We start from the raw sequence: 15,799 nt of genomic DNA, 5'->3' as shown, positions 1-15,799 counted from the left end.
ATGGCGTGTCAGGTAAGAACCAACGCCCATTCTCCTGGGAGCCATTCGGATCATCCAGAGAGTGGGACATACCAAAGCTAGGCTGTCCTACGGGAGGGAGTCCGTCTGGTCCTGCAATCTCTGCGGTTCCGTGAGGACTCGCTGGAGGACTCGTCTACCAAACGAAGCCTCCGCCGAAGCAAATATGTCGATCTTATAATATCTAATAAAGGGAGATGGGGAGGCCCAAGTGGCCGCCCGACAAACGTCAGCAATTGGAACCTGGGTGGCCCAAGTAGCCGAGGTAGCAGCACTTCTGGTGGAGTGTGCCGTTATTCCGCTGGGAATGGGCAGGGCCTGGGACAGGTAAGCTTGGGAAATAGTAGCTCTAATCCAGCGGCCGATGGTTGGCGGGGACACTTTGTGGCCTAACGATTTGGGCTGAAAGGAAAGGAATAGGGATTCGGATCTCCTGAAGGGCTGGAGTACGTTTAATGTAAATGTAGAGGGCCGTCTTACGTCTAGGGTATGCCAAGGCTTCTCCCTTTCCCACGAGGGATTGGGGCAGAAGTTCGGAAGTGTGAGTTCCTGTGCCCTGTGGAAGGCTGAGTTGACCTTGGGCAAGAAGGTAGGATCCGGCCGGAGAACTACCCGGTCGGCATGGAAGATGCAAAGGTCCTTCCTCACCGACAAGGCCGCTATCTCTGATATTCGGCGAGCCGAAGTTATAGCCACCAGAAGCACAACCTTGAATGTTAGGAACTGGAGAGTGGATTCCCTGAGCGGCTCAAAGGGGTGTTTGGTAAGGGCCACAAGGACCTTATTGAGGTCCCAAGTGGGGTATCTGTGAACTGATGGGAACACAGGTAGTGGCTCCCCTGAGGAATGCCTAATGCGAGGGTGGAGGGAAAGGGACCCCAGATTGCCACAAGCAATGACGGTTGAAAGGGGCTGCGACCTGACGCCTCAGGGTGTTCGGAGAAAGACCTTTCCTCAGACCCTCTGGAGGAATTCCAACACTTGAGCTATGGATGGTGAAAGCGGGTTGACCTGGAAACCCTGGCACCACTTGCAGAAACTATTCCAAGTGGCATTAAAGATTCGGGCTGTGGAGGGTCGCCTGGCGGCTAGGATGGTATCAATAACCTAGTCCGAAACTGCTCCTTTCTTAAACGCTCCCGCTCAACCTCCAAACAGCTCGCTGGAGCCACTGCGGGTCCGGGTGCTGAAGGGGACCCTGAGAAAGGAATCCTGTTCGGAGGAATTTCCCAGGGAGGGGCCATTGATAGGTTGCGGAGGTCCGTGAACTATGGGCGCCTGGGCCAGTAGAGTGCCACCAGAATCAGTTCTGCTGTCTCGGAGATGAGCTTCTGGATGACCCTGAGTACCAGGGCTACGGGAGGGAGAGCATATAGAAGCCCTGAGGGCCAGGGGCAATGGAGGCGTTGTAGTTCTCGGCCCGTGGGAGGGTACCTCGAGAAAAACCTGGGGAGTTGAGTGTTGAGGGGATGCGAGGAGGTCCACTGACGGGAGGCCGAACAGCCCGGTCGCCTCCCTGAACAGTGACGGGTGGAGGCGCCACTCGGACTGGTCCCCCATGGTCCTGCTCAACCAGTCTGCTTGGGTGTTTAAGTCCCCTGAGATGTGCTCGGCTTTGAGAGAGAGGAGTTGCGCTCCGCCCAACGGCAGAGGCGCTCGGCCTCTCTCATCAAACGGATGGACTGGGTGCCCCCTTGTCGGTTGACAAGGGCCTTGGCGGTGATGTTGTCCGTAAGTATAAGGACATGCCGCCCATGTACCTGAGGGAGGAAGTGGCGTAGGCCCAGGTGGATGGCGCGGAGTTCCAACCAGTTTATACTGCATGCCCGTTCTACCTGAGACCATCTGCCCTGTGTCGAAGCGAGTGGATGTGAGCGCCCCCTCCGGACAGGCTGGCGTCTGTGGTGAGGGTGAGGTGTTGGGGCTTCTTGAGGCCATGTCCCTGTTGATGGCGGGACTGGTCCCCAGAGGAGAGACGTGAGGACCTTTGAAGGCACCTTGACCGTGGCCTTTGAATTGCTACTGCCGGACCGTTGGAGCGGAAGCAGGAACCACTGTAGGGACCTGGTGTGTAACCGGGCCCAGGGAGCGATGGAAATACATGAGACCATTTTACCTAGTAGCTTAGACAGATCCAAAAGTGTTACCCTTATTGAGCGTCTGATGTGTGTGATGGTTTCCTGAATGCTAAGGAATCTTTCCGAGGAAGGGAAACCTTTCCCGAACTGAGTCAATGACGGCCCCAAGTGGGTGATCCGTGTAGAAGGTAACAGTTGGCTCTTTTTCCAGTTACCGGAAACCTATGGTCTTGGAGGGCAGAGAGGGTAGCTCTGACATCCTTCTCTGCTTGGAGTCTGGAGTGGGACAGGATGAGGATGTCATCCAGGTAACAATGGAGACGAACCGGGAGGTTCCTGAGGAGGGCCGCCAGAGCCGTGAGGACCCTAGTGAAGGTCCTCGGGTTAGAGGCCATCCCAAAGGGAATGGCCACATATTGGAAGTGGTGGTGGTTGTAGCAGAATCTGAGGAATATGGAATGGGAGGGCTGGATTGGAATGTGGAGATACGCCTCTGAAGGTCTATAGAGGCTAGCCAATCCCCCTGTCTGATGCCCAGGAGAATGGACTGCAGGGTGTGCATCTTAAACCTGCGGTAAACCAGGTAACGGTTGAGGCGTTTCAGGTCTAGAATAGCCCTCCATCCCCCTGAGGATTTGGGGACCACGAAGAGGTGAGAGTGAAACCCCTGCCCCGCTGGGATGGTGGGACGGGTTGTATGGCCTGTATGCTAAAGAGATGCTGAATGGCTGAATCCATTAAGTTGCGTTTAGTGGGGTCCCTCGAAGGGGGGATGCCATAAAGAAGTCAGGGGGGGTGCGCTGGAATTCAAGCGCGAGACCAAGTCTGATGGTGTCCCGGACCCCGGCATCGGAAGTGGAGGAATCCCATCGGTCAGCGAAATGCTTGAGGCGTCCGCCGATGGGAAGGAGAGGGACGAGGTCTATCTGGTGCGCCGGAAGGGCTACCCTCCGGAGCCCCTGAAGGGCGTCTGTAGCTGCCGCCCCTCCTGTTCCTGTCACCTGGATCGGCTCGATCCTGGGGCTGGAATGGCCGGAAGGAGGGGAGTCTCGGATACCTGGGCTGGAAAGATGACTGGTAGAAGGGTCGGGAGGGACCTCTCCGAAAGGGCTGGGGGGCTCTTGACTCTGACCTCCAAAAAGTGGGGGGAAGAAATTTTTTCTTACTTCGGGGTTCGGATAGCAATGGCTCCAGGGCGGCACCAAAGAGTCTGTCCCTCTTAATGGGGGCAGTGGCCAGCTTAACCTTGTTTTTTATGTCCGCCTGCCAGTGCTTGAGCCAGAGCATGCGGCGAGCTGTAACGTGAGAGGATATCGCTCGGGCGGAGGACTTCACCGCGTGGTAGGTGGCGTCGGCCGAGAATTCTGCTGCGGCCGTCAACTTTGCTATTTCCTGATGTGCCCTTGTGTTAGAGGGGGGAACATGCTGTTTCACTTGGCGGAGCCACCGGATCGAGGACCTGGTGAAAGGGAAGCGGCCATGGCCGATCTAATGGCCCAGGTGTCGGCCTGATGAGTCCTACGTAAGGCCAGTTCGGACCTTTTGTCCTCGGGTTTCGGGCTTCCAGGGGGTCACTGGAAGAGGCGAGGATACTGAACCAACGAAGGGCTTGTCTACCTCGGGAGTGTTAAGCAAGTTGCAAAAGCTCAGCTCGAGGTTAAAGAACCTCTTGTCCTGGCTGGATGGGGCAGGGGAAGCTCTTGTAGAGTCCAATTGGTCTGAAACTAGGTCATGGAATATGGGTGGGGCCGGAATAACCTTCGCCTCCACCACGGGCTGCCTAAAAATGGCGTCCTCTTGTCCCTCTGCCGGGGCGGGGAGAGCCGGAGAGGACTGAACCGACAGGCCAGAAATGTTCTTGGCCTTAAAGAGTAGTGATTAAGCATGTGTGGCTTGAACAAACCCAGAAGGTGGGTTGATCGGGAGTGAGGCCCTCGTCCTCGGACATGTCTCCTTCTATCGGGCCTATCTCCGATAGGGGTTCCCCTTGTGTAGACCCCCATTCAAGATCCTCCTCCTCCCCGAACCTATCCAGGTCCTCTATAGCCTCCTCCATTTCCCCTTCTGGGAGGGGGCTGTCCCCCCATAAAGGTACCTGACCATGGATAGGGTCCAATCTAGGCGAGGACCTGACTGATGGCGAGTCGTGTTCGGGCGCCATCGAGGGGGGACCGGACCTGTACATCTGTTGAATGCCCTCTGCTATCCCCTGGCGGATAGCCCGTTCCATCCATGCCTGCATGAGCGCAGAAATCTCGACAGTGGCGGCCTCCTCCTGGCGCAGACCAGCGGCCGTGGGCGTGAAAGTACTTCGGCTGTCTGGCTGTTGATTCGGGGACCTGGCGTCCCAGGGATAAGCTGCGCCTGGAGAGGGAAGAACAATCTGGGGGAGGGGGTGTCTGGAGGTAGAAGGAATGGAGGGTGGGGGACTGGGGGCACTGGTTGTGCCTTTCTAGATCGCCTGTCAAATTCTTTCTCCAGTGCCCTATGACGCCTTAGGGCGTCTCTCTGAGAAGCCTTGGAAGTTTCCTTAGGGGCTTCCTTAGCCTGTCTGCGCAGGTGGTAGGACTTAGATCTGGCCTTCAAAGAAGAGCCTCTAGTGGAATTGTCATCTGCCATTATAGAAGAAAGGACTCTAGCTCCAATTTAAGGCGGTTGGCTCGCCAAGGTTTCGGCCTACAACAAATTATTATTATTATTATTATTATTATTATTATTATTATTATTATTATTATTATTATTATTATTATTATTTTATTAATATTATAATAATAATAATAATTTTTGACAAGAAATAAACCGGGACCTGTTCAGCGCTCCCAGGAGGGAGTGACCCCAGATACGGTGTTAAATTCTCCAATTGTCCAAATGAACGCCTGAGGCTGAAGTGAGGCCTCTGGCAGCTGGAGCTCCCAGGCAACCACCGGGAGGGATAGGCTGCAATTCCCTGCCCTGAGCTGCTGCGGAAAGCCAACAATTTGCCAATATCTAAGAATGCAGTAAGTTCTCACAGGCTGGGAGGCCTATGATTAGAAACTGCAAGACTAGTTTCTTCGCAGTCGCAGAGGCCTGTTACAAAACGCCCGCGTGGCGGCGCCCAAAATGGCGGCCGCCCACGATCCCTTTAAAACGGGCCGCTCAGGGCAAGACTAAGCCTCTCCGGCAAACCTGGAGGCCGAGAGAGGCAGCGAGACAATTTTCGCCCCTTTTTGGGGCGATTGGCGTCGCGGTGGGGGGATCACCAGCTGTGCTTATCAGCGCGATCGAGTGGAGCGCTACAATAGCGGCGCGAAGCGGCAGGAAGGAGCCGAATTGGGGGAGGATTGGCGCCGGGCGCGAAAGCCGCCCGCTCCCTATCCCCCTGGGGCGAAGAACGCGCTCCCCTGCTATAGCCACCCCAATTGCGCAGAGGCTAAGGAGAACCGAAACGCAAGGCAAACCTGAAGGGAAATTTTCTTTTCTATAGCTGTTAAAAAGGAACTTGAATCGGCCAAAGAGTGGAGAAATGCACAGCCTAATCTCACGAAGGCTGAGCGTAAACTGGGGATTGCAAGGCAGCCACGTGGTGAAGGGCGGAGCAATCCTCAGTAATTAAGCTCAGCCTACAACGACGCAGACTGAAGCACCTCCCACTCTCTGGATGATCCGAACGGCTCCCAGGAGAACAGCTTCTTATCACCTTCTCAGCCAGCAATTCTCAAAACAACTTCGCACCTATGGATTGGCCTATTCAACATCAGACTGAAGGGAGAGGTTTCTAACTGCCTTAACCTAACTGAATTGCACAGGAATCCTCAGATCATGCTTCCTTTGTCTTGCCTTTCTCTTTCCTTCAATAAAAGGCTCCTTTTGAAATACTAATTGTTTCTAGAGTTCTACTTTCTTGAACGGAGAGGAGAGGCAGGTCCTTACATAAAGAAGGATCTGCAAAAGTGGTCAACTTGGAGAAACACTTGCTCTACCGAGGGGAGCCTGCAAGCTATGTCCACACAAAGCACTGAGCACAGAGAGTGCATAGAGGAAGAGTACTGTGTGAAACTTCTACCACCACCCAGCCGAACGCCCTATCAAAGATAGCAAGACCACTTTGGAGGACCCCACGAAATCGAGATTGTCAATTGCACTGGGGGGGAAAGACATCTGGGACGGAAGAATCAAAGGTGTCACCCTCAGTCGAGGCAGCCGGCAACTGGACTGGGAATATGAGCTGGAAGCCCTGAGGACCTAGGTGAGGAACTGGCCAGTGACAACTAACTGAAAAGACATGTCACATGTTTGTGACCGTGACTTTTGAGAACCTGAGACCCCAGGGGAAATTGGACCACCGCAAAGGAGGAGGTGAGGCAGCAGCAGCTACTGACGGGGCCAGGGCTGCCACCCTAGGTCCAGTGGCCACTGACCAGGCAGAGGGGGCAGCAGGACCAACACCTGTCCCAGTGAACCTGCCACGTGCAGCTCCAGCAAATGTCCTGGGCCAGGCAAGAGCACCACAATTGGAAAGAAAATACCCTCATGGGAGTGAAGTATGACAGTGATCCACAGCAGTTGTGCTTTTTCCTGGCGCATGTCCTCACATGCAGGAATATGGGCATGATTTTCAAACCCAGGGTACCCGGGTCCATGTCATCACCCTGGCTCTGGAAGGGGTAGCAGCCAGGTGGATGGTGACCCTCAACAATGCTGATGCCCTGGAGCTGCGGAACTTTGATCACTTCATGATAGCTCTCTACCGCCGGTTCGAGGACCCCCTAGCAAACTGCAAGGCCTGCAACCATATCAGAACCATGAAGAAGGGCTACTGACCAGTGGCGGAATACACCGAAAAATTCCGAGACCTCGCCTACTGAGTAGACTGGCCAGAAGTCATCCTAGTGAGCTGGTTCAAAGATGCACTGAATGATGGCCTCTACCATGCCTGCTTGGCACGCAGAGCCCTGAACCTCCTCCGTGAGTGGTACATCTTAGCTGAAGAGGTGGAGATTCACCTGGCCAGAAACCAGTACTGAGCGGGGAGAACGTGGAAGAGATCCCCACCCAAGGGAAGCGAGAGTCATTCAAGCCACAAGCTGCTCCCCTGCCACGATCAACTGCCTGTTTCAAATGCAGAAAAGATGGACACCATGCAGCGGAGTGCTGCTCAAAGTCCCTTGCCCAGAAGCCCGAGCATCTATCTAGTGGAAAGCCTGCGAAAGTCACCCTTGTGGAAAAGACACTGCACTGAGAAGCAGAGAGGCTGTGAAGTTTTGCCCCCTAGCAAAACCAGGGGAGGGAACTCCAGCCTAATCAGAAGACTCTGGCCCATTCAAAAGTAACTCAGAAGACGACCCACTGGTAAGTGAACTGGTCAAGCCGGTCACATTGCCTGTCAACTCGCAAAGCATCCCTGAACTGCTCTTGAGTTGCCATAGGCAAGCGGGATGGGAAAGCAAACTTTACAGCTGCAGCAAGGTATCTCAGTCAAAACAAGGCACATTCCAACCAATAAGCCAAGGTGGTCTCCATGCATGCACACCACAAAGCTGCTCTTTTGGTTTCCAACGCTCCCGCACATGTGAAGACCATCTGGCTGGCGCGCATGCATGTGCCGGAACCTAGAAGAGCAATGGGTGACAGCTGGTGTGCCTGGAGAGATGACTCTGCATGCCACTTCCAGCACGCGTGTCATAGGTTCACCATCACGGCCCTAATTAAACTGGAAAGAGGGGACCCTAAGGTTTCACTGGGGAGTGACCGGACAAGATGACCAAGGAGAGGAACTGGGGGAAAACCCAAAGAAAGAAATGACTGCAGCTGGAAGGGCCAAGCCACTTCAGGGCATCTTCTGAGAATACAAGGACTTAGCTGAGATGTTCAGCGAAGAGAGCTCCAATAAGCTCCCCCCTCCCCCGACCCACAGACTACACCACTGAGATCCTCCCAGGGACAAAACCACTGAAACCAAAACTGTACAGCATGTCTCCAAGAGAACTCAAGGAAATTCAAGCTTTCTTAGATAAAAATCTGGCCGGGGGGTTCATTCAACCAGCCCAACCCAAAATTGCAGCATTGGTGCGGTTTTGTGAGAAAAAGACAGGTCTTTCCAATTATGCATGGATTATAGAAGTCTGAATGCAGTAAGCATGGAAAATGTGTACCCCCTTCCCCTAATGAAAGACATGCTAGCCCACTTCTCTAAAGGAATTTTATTCTCAAAGCTGGACTTGAGAGAAGACTGCTACAGAGTCAGAATTAGGGAAGGGGACAAATGGAAAACATCTTTTAACACACCATTTGGGTGCTTTCGGTTCAAAGTGCTCCTATGCAGACTTCACCCCCCCCCAGGAGTTTTCATGAAACTAATAAACAAAGTGCTCCATGAGCACCTATACAAAGAGGTTTTGGTATACTTAGATGACATTTTAATATACACCAAAATGAAAGCGGAGCATGTAAAACTTGTCCGGGCAGTCCTAAACAAACTCCGTTCCGCAAAGCTGTATGCAAAACTATCCAAATGCAAATTCCACAAAGATAAAATAGACTACCTGGGGTACAGAATCTCCCATGAGGGTGTGGAAATGGACCCTGAAAAAATGTGAGCAGTGATTGAGTGGGCCCCTCCCCCCACACACAAGCAATTGCAAAGCTTCCTGGGGTTTGCCAACTTCTATCAGCAATTCATCCCAGCTTTTGTGCAAATTGCGCTCCCCATCACCAACCTACTGAAAACAAAAGGGAGACAAACCAAAACAGCTACAAAACTGGACCATGGAATGCCAAGTCGCATTTGAGAAACTAAAATAGTTGTTTTCAGCAGAACCAGTGCTGAAAGCACCCAGATCCAGAAAAACCTTTTGTCATAAAGGTAGATGCCAGTGACAGTGCCATCGGTGCCATCCTCCTCCAAGAGGACAAGCAGGGCCAACTACAGCCCTGTGCATACACTTCCAAAAAACGGATACAGAACAGAGATGGACTAGCTGGGAGAAAGAGACATATGTCGTGCAATTGGCCCTCCTCACAGAGACACTTCTTGGAGGGGAATAAAATCCCCTTCTAAGTCTGGACTGACCACAAAAATCTGGAGGCCCTTAAGACTCCACGGAAGCTATCCCCAAAGCAAATCCACTGGGCTCAGTATTTCAAGCATTTCAACTTCACTCTAATACACCTTCCTGGGGGGAAATAACTTTTTAGCAGAGACTCTGTCCAGAATGCCTCAGTATAATAGTCACGTCTGAGGTGGTCAAACCCCTGCTCCCAGCATCTCAGCTAGCATAGCAGCCAGTTATGAGCAGGGCGCAAGCAAAACAAGACCTCTCGACTGACAATGCCACCACACAAACATTCAAACAACCCCTCCTCATAGACTGGTTCCAGGCTCATAAGAATACCTGCTTACAGTATGTCCCAGTCAGCCAGAAATTTCCCCTCATGAAAACCTGCCGCGATTCAAAGTTGGCTGGCCACTTCGGCTTCATGAAAACACGAGGCAGTTCTGGTAGCCATCCCTAAAGAAAGATATAGAAAGCTATGTCCTGTCTGTGCAAGCACAACAAGAATGCAGGGAAAAACCCCTGAGCTACTGCAAACTGTAGCAGAGCCATCAGCACCGTGAAGAGATCTCTCTATGGATTTTATTGTAGAACTCCCAGAAGTGGGGGGAACACTGTTATCAGGGTTGTAACAGACCTGTTTTCCAAGCAGGTCCACTTTACCCACTGCCAAAAGATCCCCACTGCCAAAGCCCTTGTCAAGATGTTCCTATGCCACATATACTGGCTGCATGGTGCCTCTCAAAGGATTATATCTGATCAGGGGAGGGGGGTCCAATTCATATCAAAGTTCTGGAGAGCATTCCTAAGCCTTCTAGGTACCAATCAGGGACTAAGTTCCTCCCACCATCCTCAGATTAATAGCGGGATGTAGACAATTAGTAGGATTCTAGAGCAGTACTTAAGATGTTTCATCAACTAGGTAATTGGACTGTCCTCCTGCTCTTTGCAGAGGTCAGTAACAACAACTCAGTGCATTCCAGCACTGGTTTCACCCCTTTTAGAGTTGCCACGGGCCAGGAATTTAACCCCATGCCAGAACTGGTTTTACCCCCTTTAGAATTGCCACAGACCAGGAATTTAACCCAATACCTGAACTATCTGTGCAGGAACCAACCATAACCTCCCTTAAGGAGTGGATACACCAACTACAAAACACCTGGCCAGTGGTAAGAAAAGCTCTAAGTGATGCTAGAGCCGCTTTTAAAGCACAAGCTGATAAAAAAAGAACAAAACCCAGACCCTTTAAAGTAGGTGATAGGGTGTATTTATCCACCAAGTTTCTACAATACTTGCAACAATTGGGATCAAAAATCATAGGACCTTTCTCTGTCACTCAAATCATAAACCCAGTGACAGTTGAATTACTGCTGCAAAAAACCCTCAGGCAAGTACATCTGTATTTAATTGCAGCTTATTGAACCCTGAAATTACGTCCACATTCAGACCATCAATAGACAACCCACCCACCCCTATCACGATTGAGGGTGAGCAACATTTCAAAATTAAGGAAACTCTAGACTCACGCACACACCATGGGCCACGCAATACCTAGTTGCTTGGAAACACCTGCCCCCCCCCTTTCAAAATGAGTGGGTGGCTAAGGGACATGTTAGGGCCCACAACTTGCTGAAAAAAATCCATGCACAATACCCCTAATAAGCCCTGATAACTCATTGATCTGTTTTCTCTTTTATGTTTTCCAGGTGGAGTTCTCCTAGGGAGGCAGCATGTCAGGTCCCATAGATCCCTCCTTTGATTTACCTTTGTGGGAATGTAAGGGGGGAGGGCCATCTTTTTTGTCTCACCATCAGAGCCTCCAGCAAGAGATGCCTGAAAACTTATCTTGTCAGCCGATTCTCAAAACAACTTTGCACCTGTGCATTGGCTTATTCAACCCTCGACTGAGCAGAGGCCTAACTGAATTGCGTGAGAATCCTCAGATTCTACTTCGTCTTGCTATCTCTTTCCTTCAATAAAAGTCTCCTTTTGAAATGCTAATTGTTTCAAGAGTTCTACTTTCTTGAACAGAGAGAAGAGGCAGGTCCTTACACATTGTTTTTGTAAACAAAAGTAAATTCTACACAATAAAAGTATGTAACTTATTTCAAAATATAAAAGAGTATGAACAGGTACTTTTTAAGAGCATTTTTCTCTTACAACAAAATGAATCTTAGCAGCTCATATTATAGAATAATAATGCACAGCATACTACGTGCAAAGTATCTGTAGTATATCCTAGAGCTGTTTCAAGATCAAAATAAAACATATAATTTTGTTGATTTTAAAACAGAATTTCACCATGATGACATTCTTCATCATGGAAAACAATACTGTACTGCAGAGTTCACCAATCTTTCTGGCTTTGCGGACTAGCAGGGGGAGGGTTGGATGGTTCCATTCCAGCAGTGGGCAAACAAGCCTGCCGCTTGTGCAAATAAAGTGTGCTCACACACATCCACCACTTCCATGGTTCAGTTCCAAAAGGCTTGTGGGACACAGCCCTGGGATTGGGGAACCTACTGTACTAAAATCTTTTTAAAAGATGAAACTTGAAACAAAAGACGTATACTTCAACGAACAACTATTCTGGTGGAATACAATCTGCTTAACCATTCTGACAGAACATTTCAAGTGGTGCTAGAAGCAAAGAACATTCCCTGCTTTGAATACTCATATAAAAAAACACTTCATTGGTTAATAATGGTATGGCTTTCAAAATAGTCTTTGAAATAGAGAAAGCCAATACAAGATCTGCTTTCTCTTCAAAACTTTAACATTCCTAACACAGAATTATAATTTCAATTATCATGATTGAATTTAATGTATCATTTAAAAACTTGGATATTTGTTAGACTTTTAGTGACCCTGGTGGATTTTGAAATGATACTGCAAAAGTCCACAATAGTGGATGCTTTTGTTCCATTGTCTTCATGAAGGCTATGGTGAGATTTCTTATTTAAGAAAGAGATTGATCCATAACCCAATGATTTGGAACAATTATAAAATCTAATATGTTTTGTTCTAGAAATTAATGGTGATTCCCATCCCAATGATATCCAAAGTACATGAATCTGATCAATTTATCTGACAAATTTCTATCCTGCATTTTCTCCAACAACCAGTTTAGATGTAGTGGTGAAGGTACTAGCTTAGAAACCTGGAAACTATGAGTTCTAGTTCTGTCTTAGGCATGAAAGCCAGTTGGGTGACTTTGGGCCAATAACTTTCATCCTAATCAACCTCATAGGTTTGCTGTTTGGGAGAAAAGAGGAGTAAGGAGGATTATATAGGTTCACTGCCTTGATTAATGAAGTAATAAAGGCAAGATAAAAATCTAATTTATAAACTCAAGACAGCTTAATGGTTCTCTCTCTTCATTATACCCCAATATTCATCTCAGGAAGGCAGATGAACTGGTGCATAGGAAAGGTCTTTTATGTGTTTATGTATCAAGTTGTATTATTTCTAAATTATTAAAGTAACTATCTTCAATTCAATTCACAGTCTGGGACTGGTAAAAATTTAAGAATTCAAGTACTAATCAAGGAACCAAGAGCTGGTTAGCATTAGAATATATAGTTCTGAGTAGGATTTTTTTTTGCAAAATCAGGCCATTCAGATCTAATGACTTCTGGATTTCCATCTATCTAGGCAGGCCTTTAAGTATTGCTCCAAGGGCTCCTATTACTATTGGTACCATTGACTTATTACTATTATTATTGTTATATTTTTAATTATATTTGATGTTCAAATCGAGTGCAATTCCCCTTCTAAATCAGAGGGAACTTGCACTCTATGCAAACAATCAAGTACGAGATTTTTTTTCTGAATTCTACAGTGGAAAAGCTAATCACTGTGTTGGTCTAAAGAGCTTTTACCAGTTTAGGCTGGTATCCACTCTGACCCAGGGGTGGGATCCTACTGGTTCGGTCCGGTTCTATAGAACCAGTAGCTCCACAGAGCAACCGGTTTGCTGGGATAAGGTTTTGGTGTTCTGTTTGGCCAACTCGCGCGGGCTCTATGCTGTCCTTTAGAGGCTGCTTTTCCTCCTCAGCTGCTTTGCACAGCACAGCTGAGTGCTGCTCATCAGCTGAAGAAAATAAATGCTTGCCAGAGCCAGTAATGTGCACACCCGTGCAGTGTGCATTTGACACGCATACATGCGTTCCCTGAACAAGTTGTTATGCTGGTCGGATCCCACCCTGCTCTGACCCTATCTGGATGGACAATCTTGCTTCAACTATTCATGGTCTTATGACAATTATTTTCACGCCCTCTATATAGGACTACCTTTAAAATCAATCTGAAAATTTGAACTGCTGTGTGCTCACATAAAAATGGTCATATAAAGACAATGATGATGTCTACTGTATCACTTCATGTCATCACCTATATGGTAATAGCTATATAGCTTGCCAGTTCATTTCCAGACCCAATTGGACCCAAGTACTAACCTTGCTTTTAATAACCCTTCCCATTCTCTCAAATGTAACAGTAAGTTCAAGTTGGTGTTCACCAATACTAAAAATCCAATCAATAACTGGTGTCTTGTTTATATATTGTCAGAATATTTTAATGGTAAATCCAATTTTATTTGGTTTTTAAAATATCTATTTTAATAATTTGGACTTTGGATTTTTTTAAATAATAATTTGTAAAAATTAGAAAATCTAAGTTATATTTTTAAAAAGTAAATGTAAAACTTAGTTTGTTCTCAAGGTACCTTTTGCACAGAATACTACTAGGCAGCACAATGATGTTAATTGTCAAGAATAGAGTACCTTCCAGACGTGTGATCTCTATGACCGCTATCAGTTTTAAGAAAAGTAGACTGCAGACTGCACCTGACTGGGAAAGGCTGTTACATACGGAGCTCGACTCGTTTGGTTTAAAAAGTGTATTCAAAATAAGAAATTATTTCCAAGCATTTGTCTCTGATAAGCATGGAGAGAATTGTAAAGGAAAAGTCTGGTTTCAGCATAACTATTGGCAAGTATTTTCTTTACTTCTGGAGCATATACCAAAAATAAAGCCTCGTGAAATTAAAATTTCGCTTCAGGAATTAGAAACTGTAGAACTGGACAAGGAGAAGTTTTAAAATAATCGCTGTTCGATATGTACGGGAAACAAGGGGCGCAGATGTGAAAAAAGTTTCCGGTACCCAAGACTTATCTCTCGCTCCTTCCAACCATCTCTAAAATTCCCGGGAGGTCAAAGCACTCACCCAAGCAAGCAACCGAGGAGGAAGGAGACCACCAGTATCAAAAGCCGACGGGGCAACACCTCCTTCATCGTCTCCTCCGTGCACTTCTTCGGGCCAGGGGGTGGCGACGCATCCTCTCGGTGGCTGTTGCTGTTGATTACGAGACAGGGGCAAGCCGAGGAGGGACTTCTCATGGAACGGTCTCGTAGCTGGCGCGGCGGCGGCCTTTCTCTCCGATTTTCCCAAACTAAACCAGAAGCCCGTCTTGTTCGTGTCCGGTCGCGTTGAGGTGAATGTGACGCGTCAGCCAGACAAGCCCTAAGGAAAAGGAAGAGAACGCGATGAGCGTTCTGCGCCTGCGTACTGAAAAATTACCCAAGCCCCCACCGAACTTCCTCCGAAGAGCGTGGGCCAACCGCCAAGTGTAGCAGTGACGTTTCTCTAAAAAACGATATCTAATTGGCTCCTGCTGTAGTAATATGCTCTTTTTGATTACGTCAGGGGAGTGGCTACAGCAACGCCGAGGACGCAGTTCATTTGACGTTAGGGGTTGAAAGGTAGCTGGTCTGTTCATGGATTTTTAAAAAAGATCTTGTGGCAAAGTGCGAGGTAAATGGACCTTTTGATATATCGGGGGCTAATCCAATTTCTTGGATTGTTTTAAATATTTTGTCTGAGTGGAAATTAGAATTGCTACCAGTCAGGCAGAGTTAGATTTCTTTTTGTGGGCTTTTTGAATCCTGTTGTATGCTCCAGAATCAGCCTCATCTACACATCGCAGGTGTTGAAAGCAACAGGCCAAGTCTGTTTGCCATATTCACAATTTACTTATTTATTAAATTTATATGCTGCACAACTCCCAGGGGTCCTGGATAGTTTACAGAGGATGTAAAACATGAAAAACGGACAAATTTCATCCTGAGTTGCACATGATAGACCTTTAGCAGCTCCTGAACCAGAGTTGCCTGTAAAATTATGGGGTGGGTAACACCTCTTCAGTTTCTGGAAGCAGCCTTTGCAGGCAATGAAAGTGTTTTCTACAGAGCTGTTGATACAAGATGTTTTTTGCTTAAATCTGTTATAAAGAACAATCACCTTAAGCAAAATCTTACCAATGTTCACTGTACACCTTGTGCTGGTCTTAAATACAAATAAACAGTTCGTTCTCCATTTGTTGCAACTCTATTATGTATCTAAGCCACAAATTTAGCAGTAGGAATCCACCAGTTTGCATTGCCTCTCTGATCTATTTCTAGTTTACTTGTATATCTATGGAACTTTATCAATACTACAACACACAAAGGTCACAAAGTGTCCTATCCACTATCAATTGCATTGATTTCTAGTATTAATTTTGTAAGTGAAAAAATGAATCCGTATCCTGCAAATATGGAGACTTCATTGTTACAGTGCAAAAGTCTTATGATTCAATTCCTAGTAAGGGACTTGAACCCTATAAAATA

The 15,799-nt window shown here is 48.0% G+C and overlaps 1 protein-coding gene across 3 annotated transcripts in view; it reads right to left on the bottom strand.

The window, feature by feature from the left end:
- SUCO (SUN domain containing ossification factor) overlaps positions 1–14,696 on the bottom strand; it is a 210,093-nt gene extending 195,397 nt beyond the window's left edge. For 2 of the 3 annotated variants that reach the window (XM_087962483.1, XM_087962484.1), the window contains exon 1: positions 14,358–14,696. In XM_087962483.1, coding sequence (XP_087818609.1) covers positions 14,358–14,530 — 173 coding nt within the window. In that variant the 5' untranslated portion in view covers positions 14,531–14,696. The remainder of the gene's footprint in view (positions 1–14,357) is intronic. The other variant, XM_026681814.2, reaches the window with a different exon arrangement.
- Between the last annotated feature and the right edge of the window lie 1,103 nt (positions 14,697–15,799).

The sequence above is a fragment of the Notechis scutatus genome, chromosome 3 (genome assembly GCF_049901735.1).
Source record: "Notechis scutatus isolate UNSWTSFEM ecotype Mainland chromosome 3, rNotScu1.2, whole genome shotgun sequence".
NCBI lineage: Eukaryota > Metazoa > Chordata > Lepidosauria > Squamata > Elapidae > Notechis > Notechis scutatus.
The sequence above is the reverse complement of the archived record's forward strand: the minus strand, read 5'-3'. Positions and strand labels throughout refer to the sequence as shown.